General features: G+C 37.4%; 1 protein-coding gene across 2 annotated transcripts in view; it reads left to right on the top strand.

The window, feature by feature from the left end:
- The first annotated feature begins 3076 nt into the window (after positions 1 to 3076).
- Positions 3077 to 17070, top strand: part of LOC149001946 (Rho GTPase activation protein (RhoGAP) with PH domain-containing protein) — a 40193-nt gene continuing 26199 nt past the window's right edge. The window contains exons 1-10 of one of the 2 annotated variants that reach the window (XM_089136518.1): positions 3077 to 3311; positions 3393 to 3461; positions 3932 to 3968; positions 13583 to 13659; positions 15435 to 15505; positions 15588 to 15666; positions 15795 to 15939; positions 16129 to 16248; positions 16641 to 16718; positions 16993 to 17048. In XM_089136518.1, the coding sequence (XP_088992644.1) occupies positions 3408 to 3461; positions 3932 to 3968; positions 13583 to 13659; positions 15435 to 15505; positions 15588 to 15666; positions 15795 to 15939; positions 16129 to 16248; positions 16641 to 16718; positions 16993 to 17048 (717 nt within the window). In that variant the 5' untranslated portion in view covers positions 3077 to 3311; positions 3393 to 3407. Of the gene's footprint in view, positions 3462 to 3931; positions 3969 to 13582; positions 13660 to 15434; positions 15506 to 15587; positions 15667 to 15794; positions 15940 to 16128; positions 16249 to 16640; positions 16719 to 16992; positions 17049 to 17070 lie in introns of both variants that reach the window. The other variant, XM_089136517.1, reaches the window with a different exon arrangement.

Genomic DNA, 17070 nt, shown 5'->3' with positions numbered 1-17070 from the left:
CAATCATTCGAACAATTTGGACAAGTGACCTAATCACTCTGAAACCTTCTAGTTCCTCAACATAAAGTTACAATCTAAGAAGCATTATGCACTTCATGACTCAAATAGGAAATACATAAAATTAAGTTCAATTACAATATGAGAAGCATCCAAGTAATTCATGACTCAGTAGGAAATACAGAAAAATGTGTGCCATTTTGAATAATGCCATCAGTGTAGTAACTTCTTTATTATGCCGTACCCCGTAATCTGGAAGCAGACATAGAAGATTGTGTATGTAAGTATGTTAATGAGTATCCATGCTTAAAAAGATAGCATTCTTATTCTCTTACAAATTATGTTTGTCATTAGTCTACACCTAGTTACTCCCACCCATTCCACCACACATGCACACACAACTAACAGTGGATGTATCAATGAGCAGAGAAAAGGGACAAGCACATCCCAGGCACACAGAAGCCACACTGTGAAGCATGAAAACCATGGAATCTTTGATGGATTTAATGGAATCCATCTCTGCTGTTTCCAAGCCCTTCACTGGTGGTAATTGAGCATCCATTTAAGTTGCAAAGAAGAGTGAAACAATAACTGATTGTGGAGTCCTCGACTTGGTCAAGCACAGGGTCATACTTGGACAGAAGAAGAACACATGCTCCACAGCCACCTCCAAAAATATTTGTTTTGTACTAAATTTGAAAGCAAACTGCATTCCACATTGTATTTCAGAAATCAAACATTGAAATTTTGTGGTCTAAGTCCTACTCTTTCAAAACCAAATAAGTCCCAAACCTTTATGGCTCTATCCTTCAGGAATCCTTACAAAATCCTCATTGAAAAGTTAACCATCACGAACACGTTGAATTCCTCAACTTACTAGTGAGGAAATCCAAACTGTAAACACCCAAACCACAAAAACTGAACAGAAGAATCAAGTCAAAGGGGATAAAAGAAATTGTATGAATGATTGTCATAAATGAAACAAGAGTAAATGGTTTCAAGAATCGAAAAAAACAACACAAAACATACCTAGGAAAAGAAGGTTGTCAGCAAAGCCTGAAACAGGGATTTGAGGGTCTTTCTCTTATCGGAATCAAACGAGATTTTAAACACATAAACTATAACTTACCTAGCATGGAGAAATGCCTTCAAATCATGTCTAACCAAGCTCTAAGGTCATCAACCAATCTTCTCTTCATCAAGGTGTAGTCTCTTTTCCAAATCCAACAAGGTCTTCAAGTATGAGGCATCATTGTCAATCTCTATGGGTTCGGAGTCGAACACAATTTCTTCCACTGATATAGCCCATAGTTGACTTTCACTTCTATTTCGGGTTTTCGGACCTACAGACAATAGAGTATCCGGGTTAAGGCTAGGGTTGGGTTTCACACACACAAACCAAGCACAAGACAATGAGGAAAACCAAGCAAAGCTCCCAACACACAAAAGTCTGTGAAGTAGGAATGACGAGGGCAACCACTGGCTCGTAATTGTGCGCAGTAGCTCGAGAACCTGGTAGTTACATTCATATTGATTAAAACCATTGCACTTATGAACATCTTAAACCATGTGCTACATATATGGTGACTATTGGCTTCTTCTAAGTACTCATCTACAGGCCAATGACTCAGACTTCAGCAAACAACTCGGTAGATCAAGCCTTACTGTTACTTTTGGGGGTACTCGCTCCCCGGGACATATTTCACTAATCCCACCATCAATTGGCAAGTTAGTGGATTGGAGGACGTTTGTTATACCAATTTGTACCAAGTTCCTAAGCTTGGTCCCGAACTGGTGGTCAAACCAGACCAATCACCATTTGACCCGTCATCCCAACAATGTGTCGAGAGGTTTGACTCGGAGTGTATAAATGAGCTCGGAGAGATGCCTTGGTCATGATACTTTGGTTCGGGTGGATTTGACTCTAGACCTCGGGATGTAGATGCCCTAGTTATGATTATAATACCTTAACTAGTCATGACTATTTTTTTTGCCCTATTTTCTTTGGAAGTCAAAATAGGTAATGAGGGTTAAAGAAGCAAAAGATGAGATACTTGAAAATACAATAGATGTTGAGGAATCACTATTTAATCCTATTGATCTCTAGAATATGCAATTAATATATAATTTGGAATATAAAGATTTAAACACAAAGAAAATTTAAAAAATGTAAATGAAATAATTTATAACTCTTGACAAGTGTATGCTTACCAAAAGGAAAAAATTTCAGGTTTTGTATCATCTTCTTGGAGGAAATTTTCAACTAGTGATAGGATTCAATCATGTAGAATCTTTTTTTTTTTTTTTTTGATACTAGTGCATTTTAATATTAAAAATAAAATGCCCGTCAACAATGGTTGAACCTACGACCTCTCAATGATCTCTTCCAGAGAGTTATGGTAAATCTAGTAATTAGAATATTTATATATGACTGAATCCTATCATTCACTTAGTACTTATTGGTAACGGAGACAAATCCTAAAATCCAAAAATCCAGTCAATTGATACGTAATTAATTTAAGGAAGAGGGAAAAAAAAAAAATCACTGACTCCAAAGCGTTGCCTGACATAATTGTGGTGGTACATGGGACCTACCAGCGTGGAGAGACCAAAGAGTGCACGGGACGAGCAACCGGCTTCTACTGTTCACTCACACAATCCACAAATGGAGGCCCGGTGGTTCATTTTATAATTTAATAAATTTAATAGCGGTTTTTATGGGGAGCGCAGTAGTGGTCCCCACCGAAGTCTTTTTTTTTTTTTTTTGGGGTGAGACTCACCGAAGTCGACCGGTTCCGGGAATTTTGGGGGTGGGGGGAGGGGTAGTACCGGTTCAGGGAAAGTGGCGGATCGGTAAAATTGAACATTTGAACTTTTATCATTCCAGTGTACGATCGATCAGAATCTTGACATGAAATTGACGGTCATCAAGATAATTCGCACGCGAGTGCGGAAAATCACTTGAGAACTTACCCTTTTTGGGTAAAAATGGAAATTTACCATTTACGCCGGCAGTAAACAGGCAGTAGAGGTGGGTGCCCTTTTCGCTTCTCTACCTAATCTACAAGCTCAACCAACCTTACAGAGCAAGCCATATTTCTTAAATCAAGTCAGTAGAGATGGTGTGGTAGAGAGAGAAATAATGAAGCTTTGTTGCCTTGTCTTCTTGTACTTCACTTTTTGAGTTTTCGTTGAAGCCCTAGCTCTGCTTCTCCGTCAATTCAGATCCCAGGAATCTCTGGCCTGAATCATTTGGTAGTCGTGGTGGATGAGAGGAGATGCGTCTCTACAAGATTGGTTAGATGGAACAATCGGTAGGTTTTTCTGGTCGAAATGTTCATCATTGGTGGTGGTTCTGTTGGAATTGAAGACCGTCTTGATGCCCTAAATTTCAGTGATATTTTGCTAAAATGTCGGCTTCTTTGGCGCCGTTCGAGCGACCGAGGGTCGGAGTTGCGAATACGGTGGGATTTCTTGTCATTTGATTCGATAGTTTGTGCCAATTTCTGAACTTTTGTGAATTATAGTTTATACTTTATAGTGTCTGCTTGTGTGACTAAAAATGTGAGCTTTCTACTGTGCCTGTGTTTAAGGATTTTTTTTCTTCTTCCCATTTCGATACTAATTCCATGCCATTAGTAAGAACCAACTGTTTTGCGCTTTCTACTTCGAGTATTTGAAGTGTTTTGCAAAATAAATATTGAATGTACTCTGCTTGTGTGTTTCTGGTGATATTGCGAGTGATCCGATGTCTTGCTTTGCTACCTGCCCCCTTGTTAACGTTTCCTGTTTCTGTATGCCCCAAAGTATCTACATCGTGTCTGCGTTTCTTCAACATAGTACATCGGGTTCAATATATCCGTTCTAAGGTTGTTTTCCCTTATTTTGCATCTTCTTAGCCTCACAAATTTTCCACTAATGCTACATTTGGCAGGTTTTCAAGAGTGGACCACTTTTCATATCTTCAAAGGGTTAGTAATCCTACCTCCCTGGATTTTTTTTGCTTTTCTAAGTTCATTCTGTTTCTCGAACTTATGTCTTGCTGGGAATTTCACTAAAAACATTGACACATTAGAAGGCTAACTATATGCATATCAATATGCATACTTATGTGCTAATTCGAAGAGTTGCTCCTAAGTTTGACAATTCTATATGGATGGATGAAAACTTCTATCTATGACATTCTCCGTGGAAATTTATATCTTTAAATTGCATATCAGTTATAGGAAGTATATTATTCTTGGAGGGCTAGTTGTTACATCCATTAATATGTAGTACGCTATGATGATCTAGAGAAACGTGTGGATACAATAAATGATGTAAAACTCAGTCCTTATAGTTGTTTACAATACATAATTTCCTCTATTAAGTGATGGATGCTCCTTCTTGTTATCTAGCATTCATGGTTGTCAAAGCATCCGGCCTAGGAGGCAAGGCGGTTTTTCAACCGCTTTGTTTTGAACCGCTTAATTGACCCCGTGCCCGTTGGCAACAGAATGTGAAGCATGAGCCATACTCAACATCAAGAATTAATGAATTAGTAAATGCCTAGGCGGACACTTTGTCAACCATGGTTTGATGAGATGACCTTATGTTTGTGTGCCTTTTTTGAATAATTTTTCATAATTATGATTCTTGAATATATATATATATATATATATATATATATATATATATATATATATATATATATATATATATATATATATATATGTATATTTTTTTTTCCGGATGAATGTGACTATTGAATATTTGTTTAGCTTATTATAGAAAGTAGTTGTATTGAAATTTTTTGACCCACCCGCTTTGGTTGCCTTATTGCTGCCTAGGCGCCGTTTTGTTGCCTAATTGCCTAGGCGCCGTTTTGTTGCCTAATTGCCTAGGCGGAGCCCCAATCGCTTTGGTCGCCTTGCTGCCTTAACAACCATGCTAGCATTGGTGTGGTTTCTCGGATTTTTTTTTCTTATATTTTGGGGAACAAGTCTCTAATAATGTGTTGTCTAGAGTGGAATCTCTTGATGGCTGTCTTTGGGCAGTATTATCTACCATCCAGAAGTGCAGATATGTGGAAAAATTTCTACATTACCTTTGACTTCTGATAAATTGTTTGCGCTGTAGGCACAATCAATTGTGAATCGTTATCAAGTTTTGATTGTTAGGGAAAATGTTCTTTACTCGGTTGGCGTGTAATATCATTTTTACGCAACAGTCTGAGTACCAAATTCAGCCCCCACTTTTTGTTGGTTAAAATTCAATAAGGAAATATCTGCATAATGGTTGTGAATTAGCTCTAAAAAAGGCTAATAACATAGACATGTAGAAAAGTAGGCAACAAGAGTTAGAGAGGACCACTTAACTTTAGGCTAGAGAGGAGCACTTTAACTCCGTGTCTCTTTGGTATTCACTAACCACTGGAGGACCTGAAGTTTGACAATGGGTTCTCACCATGACACTTACAAGTTTGAAAATACAAATGATCAACTCTTCTTTAACCCTGATTATACATACATGTAAGGGATGGGGAAAAAGAGGTTTCGTAATATAGCTCCTGGAAAAGACCCCAAAAATGTATTGGAAAGAGTGCAACTGAAAAAATAAGGGGTCTTTGCATGAGAAAGATGTTGGAAGAGAGGGAAAAAACCAGTGTGTGTGTTAATTACTCATCCCTTTAATTATTATTTTCCCCTACTTTGAATGAAATCAATTCTCGAGTTTGAAATGGCAACCCATCAATGAGTCAAATGTGGTTATGTTCTTAATTGCCTTGTATGCTTGGTTTTGGTTCGACAATATAGATTTGATTATTACTAGGATTGGAACTTGCTCTGATACTTATGTTCCAAATTGGTGCGACTCAAAAAGGAAACTTCTGATAAAATAGAAAAGGTTCGACCATAGGAACCATATAATAATCAGGTCAGAGAGGAACACTAATAGAACATTTTGGTAATACTTCTGTCCTGAAACGGTTGTTTTCACTGAAAATGTTTTCTTTCCCCCCTTTTTTGTGGTAAAAAAATTTGTCAAGCCATAAAATGGTGCTTGCTAGACTTGTTCCAAACTGGTTTTAAGAAATGAATGCTTCTAAAGATGTGCAAAGCCCTAGTTGAGGGCTGTCGGCAAGGGTATTGAGTTGGAGCGAAATATTGGGTACAAGTGCCTTTTTTTTGTGTCTCTTGGGGGGGGGGGTTCTCTCCAAATATCATTTGAATATGACAAAGACATGGTTTTTTCTGTTTTGGAAAAGTTCTTTGATTCTCTCTGACACAAAAGGGCAGGTCTGTTCCACTGGCACATAAAATTAGACTGGTATACCCAAACAGAAGAATCTTGTTCTCTATTCTACCCATAATCGTAATGGTGCAAGAATGCAAGATGTGTTAGGGCAATCAAAGCACTTAAGTGGTACTCTATCGACTGAGGCAGTGTCAAGGCAAGAATGGCAACCTAAGTGCACGCCCTCCTTCCCCTTTGATATCTATCATATATACAACTTGTCTTTGGGGCTGGCTTATTATTATTATTATTATTTTTTAATTTTTTATAATGCAGATCTATTTTTTAACTATCTTATAGGATTAAGTAGTGAATGTTTTCTTATTTATGAATAATATCTTTACTAAATGAAATAATATTTTCTAATTTAGGGATAATATCTTAAGTACTAAAAAGTAAGTGCCAGAAGCTGGTCCTATACCTGTTAAGCTAGGGCAAGACACCCTACAATATGGCAGCAGCCACCTAGGCCCCTGTAAATCAACCCAGATGCCTAAGTGGCGACTTGGCGATGTGTTGACAGCTATGGTTCCACCAGCTTAGAGAAACACCAGAGACAAGAAACATTCTGGTACTCTCTCATCACTAGCGAACCTCAAACTTAGAATGGTGCTTAACATGACATACCTGTAAGTTCAAAAAATACAAAGTCTGGACTCCAGTTCTTCAAATAATTTGATAGATGCATACAATGGAGGAGAAAAAGAGTTGTTGGAATTTATCCGTTGAAATTACACCATTGGAAATGTCTTTTGAAAAGTGCATCTGAAAAAAGTCTTTGCTCAGGAAAGACATTGAAAGAGAAGGAAGAAATGGAGTTGGCAGTGAATGCTCATGAACATGACTCCATCATGTTGTCTGTACATTCGCTGGCTATGAAATTTGAAGTGTGGTTATTCTAGATAAGTCTTTATTTTCTCAATGGTTTGAGTGACCTTATCTGCTCTCTAGCCTTCCTGCATGATGAAATGAGGGCAGCTGTCACCTGTCAGAGATACCTCTCATACTTGTCATGCAGAGCAAAGTTACCTTATTTAGTGTTTGGAAGCTGGAGTGGCTGGTGAGATTTGTACAACAATACATCCTCTGGTCTACTGATTGTTCTAGAATAACCCATTACCTCTTTAATCAAAACAAGGATACCCATGATCTATGGTTGCCCAAGAGAAGAAGATTTTGAAAGAACTATAGAAGGAAAGAAGAGACTAAGGGAGAAACTGGGCTGGCCAATTGGAGAAGTGATATTCCTATCAGATGTTAAGATATATCTGTAATGCTGCAACTTATGGGAATTGCACAAGAATATAAATTACAATTATCAACCCTTGTGGTTTGCAGTGTTCTTCTTATTTGCTGTTATATATTTGTAACATTGTAACTTACGGGAATTACGTAAGAATAAAAACTGTAGTTACCAACAACCCTTGTGGCATTCTTGTGACTTCCTAATGTAGAACAGCTCAAGTAGAAGCATAACACATTGGGATTGAGCTGTTGTACTCATACTTGCAGAAGATCAGTCATACACAGATTATTGGAAAAAAAATAGAATGTACAAAAAAAGACGCATAGTAGAAGAAGGGGGGAGGAGGGAGTAGGGACTAGGGAGTAGGATAATTCTCTCATCTCTGGCTTCTTGCCTCACTGTTCCCAGAGCAACTGTCTCTCACAGCAACATGTGATTGCAAAAGAGCTCTTTTATTTTCTTTAAATTGTGTGGAGGCCTCTACAGGTGATTGCAGTAATAGACAAGAAGGGCCAAGACTTGAGTTATAAGTCATTAGACTTTGGTGAGCAATCATAAGGAAACAACTAAAATAGAAACTCTAACCTTGCTTGGACCAACTGAAATAGAAACTTCTAGCTAAGCATATTTTCCAAACGTGAAATTAAAAATTAAGCAAAAATAGGCAGTAGATTATATGATGGATTACTGATGCAGCACAACCTGAAGTTACTGTTCACGCTACAGTAACTTGAACAGTAACCTAGGAGATAATTCTTTTTATTTGGTGGGCTTCAAGTCCAGCTTGCAAGGAGATAAAGTAGGAACTGTTTTCGTGGGAGATTTAGAGATAGCTTAGGATTTTGTTATTTCTTTTGTTGGGATAATTATGTAATTAGATTTTTAATTTAGGTAGGACATCTAGGATCAGTTTTTTAGTTAGTTCTAAATTCCTAAGAGTCCTAGCATGATCAGTGTTTTTGCTAGTTTTAAATTACCGAGAGTCCTATTATAGTTGTTTTCGTATTGAAGAATGTCTTTTTTACTACTTAAGCACTTGTAATCAACTTAATGAGAATGGAATGGAAACATATGAATTGAAGCTTTAGCTTTGTGCATTTGCAGGCCCCTCCTCTCTTCTCCTTGTCTCTTCTTCTTATGAGTTTTCTTCTCCCTCTTCCCCTTCTTCAAGACTAATTCTTCTAAAATTTTCCCTTTTGCCCCCTAACTCCTTTATCCTTCTTTCTTCTCTATTATGTCCCCCATTAATTACTCTTTTTCATGCAATCTGTTCATGGGCTCTTGTCATCTAGATTCATTCCCACACAAGACTATGAATCTACATTCACATTCTAAATTCTACTTTGGTTCTCCTCTTGGTCATGCTTTGATCTACATCACTTTCTCTTAAGCATGAGTATAAATATCACCCCACGTCCACCAGCTTGGAATAGCCTTTAAGGAAAAAACGTCTTGTGACAAAGCTTTTGTAAACAAACAAGTTGGTATGCAGAACCAACAAAGGGAGTTGATACTTAACTACCATATCACTATATTTTAAACAAAATTACAATTGACTTCTATATGCTTTATCTGCATGTCAGGTTGATAGTCAAGTAAATGCTACGTAGTAGCTTGATCACCACAAATATATCAATGTGCTTAGTTAAGTGACTTCAATGACATCAATTCAATTTTAATATGATCCATGCTCTATGCTTTTTGTGTTAGGCCTAGTCATTGTAGTCATGGTTCTAGAACTCAGTTTTGGAGCCCAACTCAGTCACCCAAAAATCCAAGTTGGAAAATGAGGTTGTGCAAAATCTTCATTGTTTTGGTTGAATCAAGCAATGTTTGTATTAGGCCTAGTCATTGTAGTCATGGTTCAAGAACTTGCTTTAGGAGCCAACTTGGTCACCCAAAAATCCAAGTTGGAAATGAATATGTGCAACTTTCCCTTCGTTTTGTTTGAATCGAAGCCAGGTTTCAGTGGGAAGCATACAATTGCAGTAAAATACTGACATCTTGCTGAGATATTGAGATATTATCAAGAGCTGCGAAACTTTGACCCATATCCCCTCTCATCTAGAATTCTAAAAAAAAAAAAAGAGATATTATTGATATCTTGGTGAGTTCTCAATGATTCACTTTATGACTTTTGTGTGTTTGTGCTTCTCTAAGTGATTAGATTACCTATCATATTATGAGTTAGAGGTTTGGAATTAAGTCATTTCTCTCTTGCATCCTTGATATATCCAGATGTGGCATTTTGACCTGGAGGTTACATGCTTAGAGATTTCATTGAAATGACTAATAACCATAATCATCTAGTTAGCAAGGCAACCATGGTGCATGGGAGGATAAAAAAGCAAGGCGACACTAGCAAGGCATCAAGGTGCCCAAGGCAATCAAGGAGCTTGGATGCTTAGGCGTCACCTTGCTAACTATGCTAATTACATGGACCAAAAAATGATATTATTAGGTCTATTGGTTCATTGATTGTGAGATAGAAGAGTTTACTTCCTAGTCATTTGTAGGGGTGCTTATCCACAAAATTCAATCTGTCACAACTCACAACCCTTATGTTTTAGTTGAGTATCAACAGGCTTAGAACCTAACATGGCAGTCTCAGGAAGTTCCAATACATTACCTCCTCTGAGATGTGTTAATGCCCTTCCTATTTTGAAAATAGTTGTCAATGTGGCTAGGCAAGTTGTTGGAGGGGCACCCAGGTGACAAGCACAATCATGGATTTCCCTAGGTGTCCAGACACTTTTGTCTTGCTTTGTTTACTGGTGTTAGCTGGGCATGTAGTACATTCAATATAAACTCGAACCAGTTCTGCCTTCATTCCTCCTGAATGGGCTAGCTATGCTTTTTTTCTTCTTCTTTTTTCTTTTTTTAATCAACTCTATTCAAAGTCATTCTTGTTACTAATTCCAAGCTATGCATGTATTTCATCTCTACTTCCCCTACCTATAGTCATTCTATATGGACTCTCTTTCTTTTAGCTCCTTCAATCTGAATAAAATCATCCTTTTGAACCAAAGCATGCAAAGGCCTTTGTTGCACATGTCTGTGCACCTAAATGGTTTTTCTCGCAGCTTGTCATGTACTAGAGCTACTCCTAACATAGCTTGAATTTGTTCATTGGCTATTTCTAAATCCCACTCATCCATCTCATCATCCTCATTTCAGCGACACTATAAAAACCATGTAACAAAGGCATGTATTTCATAATGTAAGCATATTCATAAAAATAAAAGTAGAAGAATGGACAAAATTGTTGCGAACTTGTGAGGTGTAAAAAGTTAATACAATATGAGGCATGCTATTGTTAGGTTATAGGGCAATCCAAGGCATTTGAGGCAGTGGCCTTTCTACTTGGATTCGTAGGCCATGTGATGTAGGCAACCTGATGTTTGGATGGCATTATGTTGGAAGGCATCAGAAGAGGGCTGGTTCACTTAAACAACCAGTAGACCAACCGCTTGGGGCATAGGACCTACCAACATTGAGCTGGGGTTTTGGGGGTAAGGATTTGCTGGGACTTTCTTACCAAGATTGTTGGGGGTATTAAAGTCAAAATTTTGTTGTAAATTTATAATATTGAAAACCCTTGAATATATAATAAGAAACTAAGAATTATAAGTACATCCCACTTTCTTAATCTGTAATTGTGAAATCTTGATGGCTATAAGTTGAAATCCATAGCATAAGGATATTTTGGTCATAAAATGATGAGCACAAGAAAAATGCCAGGTGAATGGAGGAGAAGTATCGTGGTTTCAATTTACAAAAATAAAGGAGATACTTTAAAGCTGTAATAACAATAGAGGCATTAAACTGATGAGCCATACTATAAAATTATGGAAGAGAGTGATTGAAACCCGTTTGAGACACTTGACTACAATTATGGAGAACCAATTTGGGTTTATGCCGGGAAGATCTACAATGGAAGCTATTCACCTAATTAGGAGACTTATGGAACGGTATAGAGAATGTATGAAAGACCTTTATATGGTATTTATTGACCTAGAAAAAACTTATAATAGAGTTCCTAGAGCACTAATTTGGCAAGTACTAGAGAAAAGAAGGGTTGCAAGTTAATATGTAGACATAGTTAAGGATATGTATGATGGTTCGGTGACAAGTGTAAGAACAGTGGGGGGGGGACAAAGTAATGAATTCCCAATTACAGTTGGGCTACATCAATGATCAACTTTAAGCTCATATCTATTTGCACTTGTAATGGATGAATTAACTAAAGACATTCAAGATGAGGTCGCATGGTGTGTGCTTTTTGTTGATGATATTGTGTTGATAGATGAGACTCATGTGGAGATTAATACCAAATTAGAATCATAAAGAGCAGCTTTGGAATCAAGAGGCTTTATACTAAGTAGAACGAAGACAAAATTTCTAGTTTGTAACTTTAGTCGTGATCGGGCAGACGATGAGGTAGTGACCGGTGATACTTGATGATAAGGAGATTTCTTAGAGTGATTGTTTTAGGTACCTAGGTTCAATCATAAATAAAAGAGGTGATATAGAGGATGGTGTTTCCCAAAGAGTTAAAATAGGGTGGATGAAGTGGAGATGTGTGTTCGGGGTCTTATGTGATCGGCGTCTTCCATTAAAGCTTAAAGGAAAAATTTGTAGGACCGTTGTTCGACCAGCTATGATGCACGGTGCAGAGTGTTGGGCTGTTAAAAAGAATCATACAGATAAACTCAGTGTAGCAGAAATGAGGATGCTAAGATGGATGAGTGGCAAAACTAGGAAGGATAAGATAAAGAATGATCATATTAGAGTTGGTTTGGGAGTTGCTCCCATAAGTGTTAAGCTTCGAGAAAGTCGTTTGAGGTGGCACGACCGCGTTTAACGGAGACCTATAAATGCTCCTGTACGAAGAATTGATATAATCCAGATTTAAGGGACTAGAAGAGCTAGGGGTAGATCCAATATAACCTTAAGAGAAGTGGTGATAAAAGATATACATGGCTTAGGCCTTGTATCTAGCATGGTCTCAAACAGAACTGATTGGAAGGCAAGAATCCATGTAGCCGATCCCATTTTGTTGGGACAAGGCTTATTGTTGTTGTTGTTGTTATTGTTGTAAAATGATGAAGTGTCCTCAGTTTCTTCGGATTAGGGGAGGCAAATGCAAGATGCCCTTTTTTGGGGACTACAAATGACTTCATCAAACCTCATGGAGTGCAGATGAAAATTACCCGAAATGATTTAATTCATTCAAGATGGCCAGCATAGCAAAGTATTTTGCTAGTTGGGAGTCTTTTACGACAGTGGTGAGCAGTCAGCCTGGAGAGGATCAAAAGCTAATTCCTTCTCTTTCTTGCTTGGATTTATGTTGAAGTCAATGCTTCCCTCCACAACCTGACTGGATTCTCTTTAGGTTCTTCCAGTCAGTTATTTGGAGACATTATACTTTTGTCATATTCCTATGTGTGACTGGATTCTCTCTAAGGTTATTCCAGTGGGATTGATACAAGCCGTGTTTCTGTTGTTATCAAACCACCTGAGTAATGTAATCCTTGCTCTATGGGTACTTCTGTGTGACGGTTCTGGGATCTGTCTAGCTATTAGTTTGAATCCCCATTCTAGGAAGGGTTCTGAAATCTGAAGAGAAAGAGTGTGTGCGTGCGTTCATACTCTTGCCAAATAAGGGCGCATTGCTGTTATTTTGAGGTTATTTTGTGGTGCGCATACTTTTGCTTGTCATTACATATCAGTCAAGGGTGGTTTTGTGTTTTGCTCCTTTTCTTCCTTGGGGCCCAAATCCAGCTGTTGTAGAATACTAGAATCTGGGTTTGTTGATGCTTGATTGCTCTGATTATGAACATTTTACATAATTTATTTTAAATGATTTGTGGCCCTTTTGAGTTTCGTTGAATGTTGAACTATATGGGCTTTTGATGGTGTAAATGTGAGGTTTAGCTCTAGAGCTTCTTAATTCTTGAAGTATGCTAATTGTTAACAAATAATTGAGCTGGTTGTTTTTGACAAGTATTGCTCGCAAATAGTATATCATTGTTTTTGATATCCATTATTGGGCTCTTTCAGGGATACGTTGGAAGTCATGGAAGAAGCGCTGGTTCATCCTTACACGGACATCTTTGGTTTTCTTCAAAAATGATCCTGTTAGTATCAACCATTATATTCTTCTTATTTTTCTTTTTGAATATGTTTTTATAAATCAATCTATGTGCTCGACATGTATGATCTATAAGGTCGTATTACAACAATTGGCAGGGTGTATCTCCTACTTGATGAAGTGATATTTGTTTATCTCATTATGCATCTATAGTAAAACTTAAAGTGGGTATCATTGTGATCTTGTTTTTACTGGTTTGTCTTGAAGTGTTCACCCATTTAAATAAAAGACTTTTCATCTGCCTCTTGGACTGTAGTATGTTTCAAGCTTGTAAATTGAGTTTGTGGAGTTACCGTGCCTCCCATCTCTAAATGTTTGATGAAGGCCACATAAATAATTTATATTTTTAGGTTATGCATGGTGTGGTTTACCTACTCCAGTTATCTTGGGTTCTAAAAGGGGGACAGTTGAGTGGAAATTGATATCTTTAATATAAGCACACAAGCTCTTTGTCTGAATCTGAGATCCAAATCCTGGAGCTGCATGGTTGGGAAACCATCTTTGCTCTTTCTCAGAAAGTTCTCGGAACAGTTGCCTGGTTCAGCAAAAGAAATGCTTTGGATGCTCAATATGGACAGCAATCAAGAATGAGAAATTGGTCTGTGAAAAATGGCCCCTATTTGCAAGCAACCCTCTCTTCTTTCTCAAATTAAACGTTTCTTGGTCAATAAAACCACTGGTGAAAGGGGATGAAATTTCATAAATGATAGTAATGCTGATGAATTGTTTTCAGCAATAACTGGATGCTGCTCTTACCTCCGACCACTGCAGCTAGCAAGCACCCCTGATTTCTGCTGTACTTATCCCCAACTATTGGTCCTATCAAGAACCAAGGTGCAGATGAGTAAGGGTATAGAAGGCATTGAGAAGCCTCTAAACCTTTAGTACGAATCATTATAATTTTCTATTGTTGGGTTGAGATTTTGTGTTGGATTGGATACTGTAGGAACTCCAAAACCTTGATAAATATAATCAGGACATGTGAAGAAGAGAGTTGAGAGAAGAGACAAGATTGAGGGAGAAGAAGACATGCATGATAGAATTGTATAGTCTATCACTATAGTCAAGGTTCCATTATATAAGACACTTGGACAGGTTTCATACTTAAAATGGAACTCTATTACATGGTTAGACTAGAAACTCTACTAACCAAGCTTAAACAGAATTAGAAAACTTGGTGAACTTTGCCTAAACTACTTACTTCCTACAGTATGAAAGTGTATGGATGTTCATATAGACTTTCAGCTGAGGTACATTATCTTAAGAAGTACAAATAATAGTTATGCCTGGATGGTAATCCCATTAGGAATAAGGTCTGTTATTACTGTTTTCTTACCTCTACTTATTGCTCTAATGAATTATTTATTCCATGAAACTGTTTATCTGAGGGATGTTATCTTATCATTGCCAACAAATCTTAATCTTTTTCCACATGCCCCTACCTTTTGTGGGCTTTTGATTTTGGTATCTGATGTCACTAAAAATGGTAACATTTAATGGTTTTAAGAGTAACTCTTCCTTGTGTCAAGGGATAAAAAAATTCAATTTCTATTCTGGTGGAATTAAGGATATAAACAGAGCTAATTTTCTTATGCTATTGCAGCCTTCCGTCATGTTCAAGCCTGTTTGTTTACAAATTTTTTTTGTTTCGTTGCCTTTAATTAAAAATTTTCCTTTTTTCTTGTTATTGTGAACTTGGGGTTCTGTATACATTTTTAGTGATGAGTTGGAGCAATTAATGATATTATGGCTGTTCTGTAGAGTGCACTTCCCCAGAGAGGTGGTGAAGTAAACTTAACTCTAGGGGGCATTGACTTGAACAATTCAGGAAGGTAAGCTTAGTTATTGTATGCTATTGGGCATGTAGATGTATAGTTTCCATGTACTTAAAGTGGTGAATATTTTTGTTTGCAGTGTGGTTGTTAGAGAGGACAAGAAACTGCTGACTGTATTGTTTCCTGATGGCCGCGATGGGCGTGCGTTCACCCTTAAGGTGCTTTGTTTTACTATTTGTTTTCTGCTACATTTTTTTTTGTGATGCAGGCAAATAATTCTTGGTAATCATTCCTAATTATCTCATATATTTTCTTCTTTCATGCTATCTTCTCTCTGAATATGCAGGCTGAGTCCTCAGAAGATTTGTATGAGTGGAAGGCAGCACTAGAACAGGCTCTTGCACAAGCCCCAAGTGCTGCCCTAGTCATGGGTCACAATGGAATTTTCCGAAATGACACAAATGATGTAGTAGAAGGATCTCTGCAACAATGTTTGTGTTCTAAGACTTACATTATACATGTTATCTTGTAGATTAGATATTTGAAACCATTTGTACTAGTTAAGGTTCTGTTAGTTGCGACTTTAATTTTGACTTTTGAGCCTTGACTTCTGTATCTTAGATTCTTCAATACTGGGATTTTTTCATATTAGTGCATGGTTTGTATTTTTTTCATTTCAGGGAGAGAGAAACGTACTGTCAAATCATTGGTTGTTGGAAGGCCGATTTTGCTTGCACTTGAAGATATAGATGGGGGACCATCCTTTCTTGAGAAGGCTCTTCGTTTTCTTGAGACATTTGGTAAGTTCCAGTCTTAAGCTTGATCATGGTTTTATGTTATAAATTTTTGTTTTCTTTTGTGATGTAACTAATGATAAGTTGGCATTACATTTGAAATCTTGGTTTTTGGGCCATTACCTTCTATCTTCAGCTCATGATCCCTGTTAATCTGTAGGTACTGGCTTCCATATGATGGTAGGATGCAATTTTTAGTTAGTGGAACTTTGCATTTATTAAGCACTCAAAATTTTCATTGGAGGATAAGAAACCCTTTGTCTTTGAAATTGAGATATAACTTGGATTTCAACCAATTACATGAGCTGTTAAAAGAAATTTGAAAAAAAAAAAAAAAAAAAGGAAAAAACATTTGAATGCCCTATCTGTTTTACTTAAATATATTACTTTTTTGACAGGAACGAAAGTAGAAGGTATCTTGCGGCAGTCTGCAGATGTGGAGGAGGTTGATCGGAGGGTACAAGAATATGAACAAGGTATTCATGTTTGCATCTTGATATTGATTATAGATCAGGAAAGTACTTCTCCTTGTTTTGTCGTGGCCACAGTTGCCCAAGTGTAGCCTAGGTGACCAGGCTCTGTTTTCTCTGCTTTGGCCTGCTAGGCACCTTGTTGGTGTGATCCCCTTCCCAACAACTTTGGTTGTCCAGCACTTTGACAAATATGGGTTGTGTTTTTTTCTGACATCGTGATCAATGCTTGTCTTTTTAGTTGCCTTATAATATGAGGCTTCCTTCTTGCTTGTACTAGGTAGGAACGAATTCAGTGCTGATGAGGATGCTCATGTTGTTGGTGATTGTGTCAAGGTATTCTTTTTCTTTCTTACCC

This window comes from Hakea prostrata, chromosome 10 (genome assembly GCF_041222555.1).
Source record: "Hakea prostrata isolate BN-2017 chromosome 10, UWA_Hpros_2, whole genome shotgun sequence".
Classification (NCBI taxonomy): domain Eukaryota; kingdom Viridiplantae; phylum Streptophyta; class Magnoliopsida; order Proteales; family Proteaceae; genus Hakea; species Hakea prostrata.
Note: the sequence above shows the minus strand (reverse complement) of the source record. Positions and strands in the feature narration are given on the sequence as shown.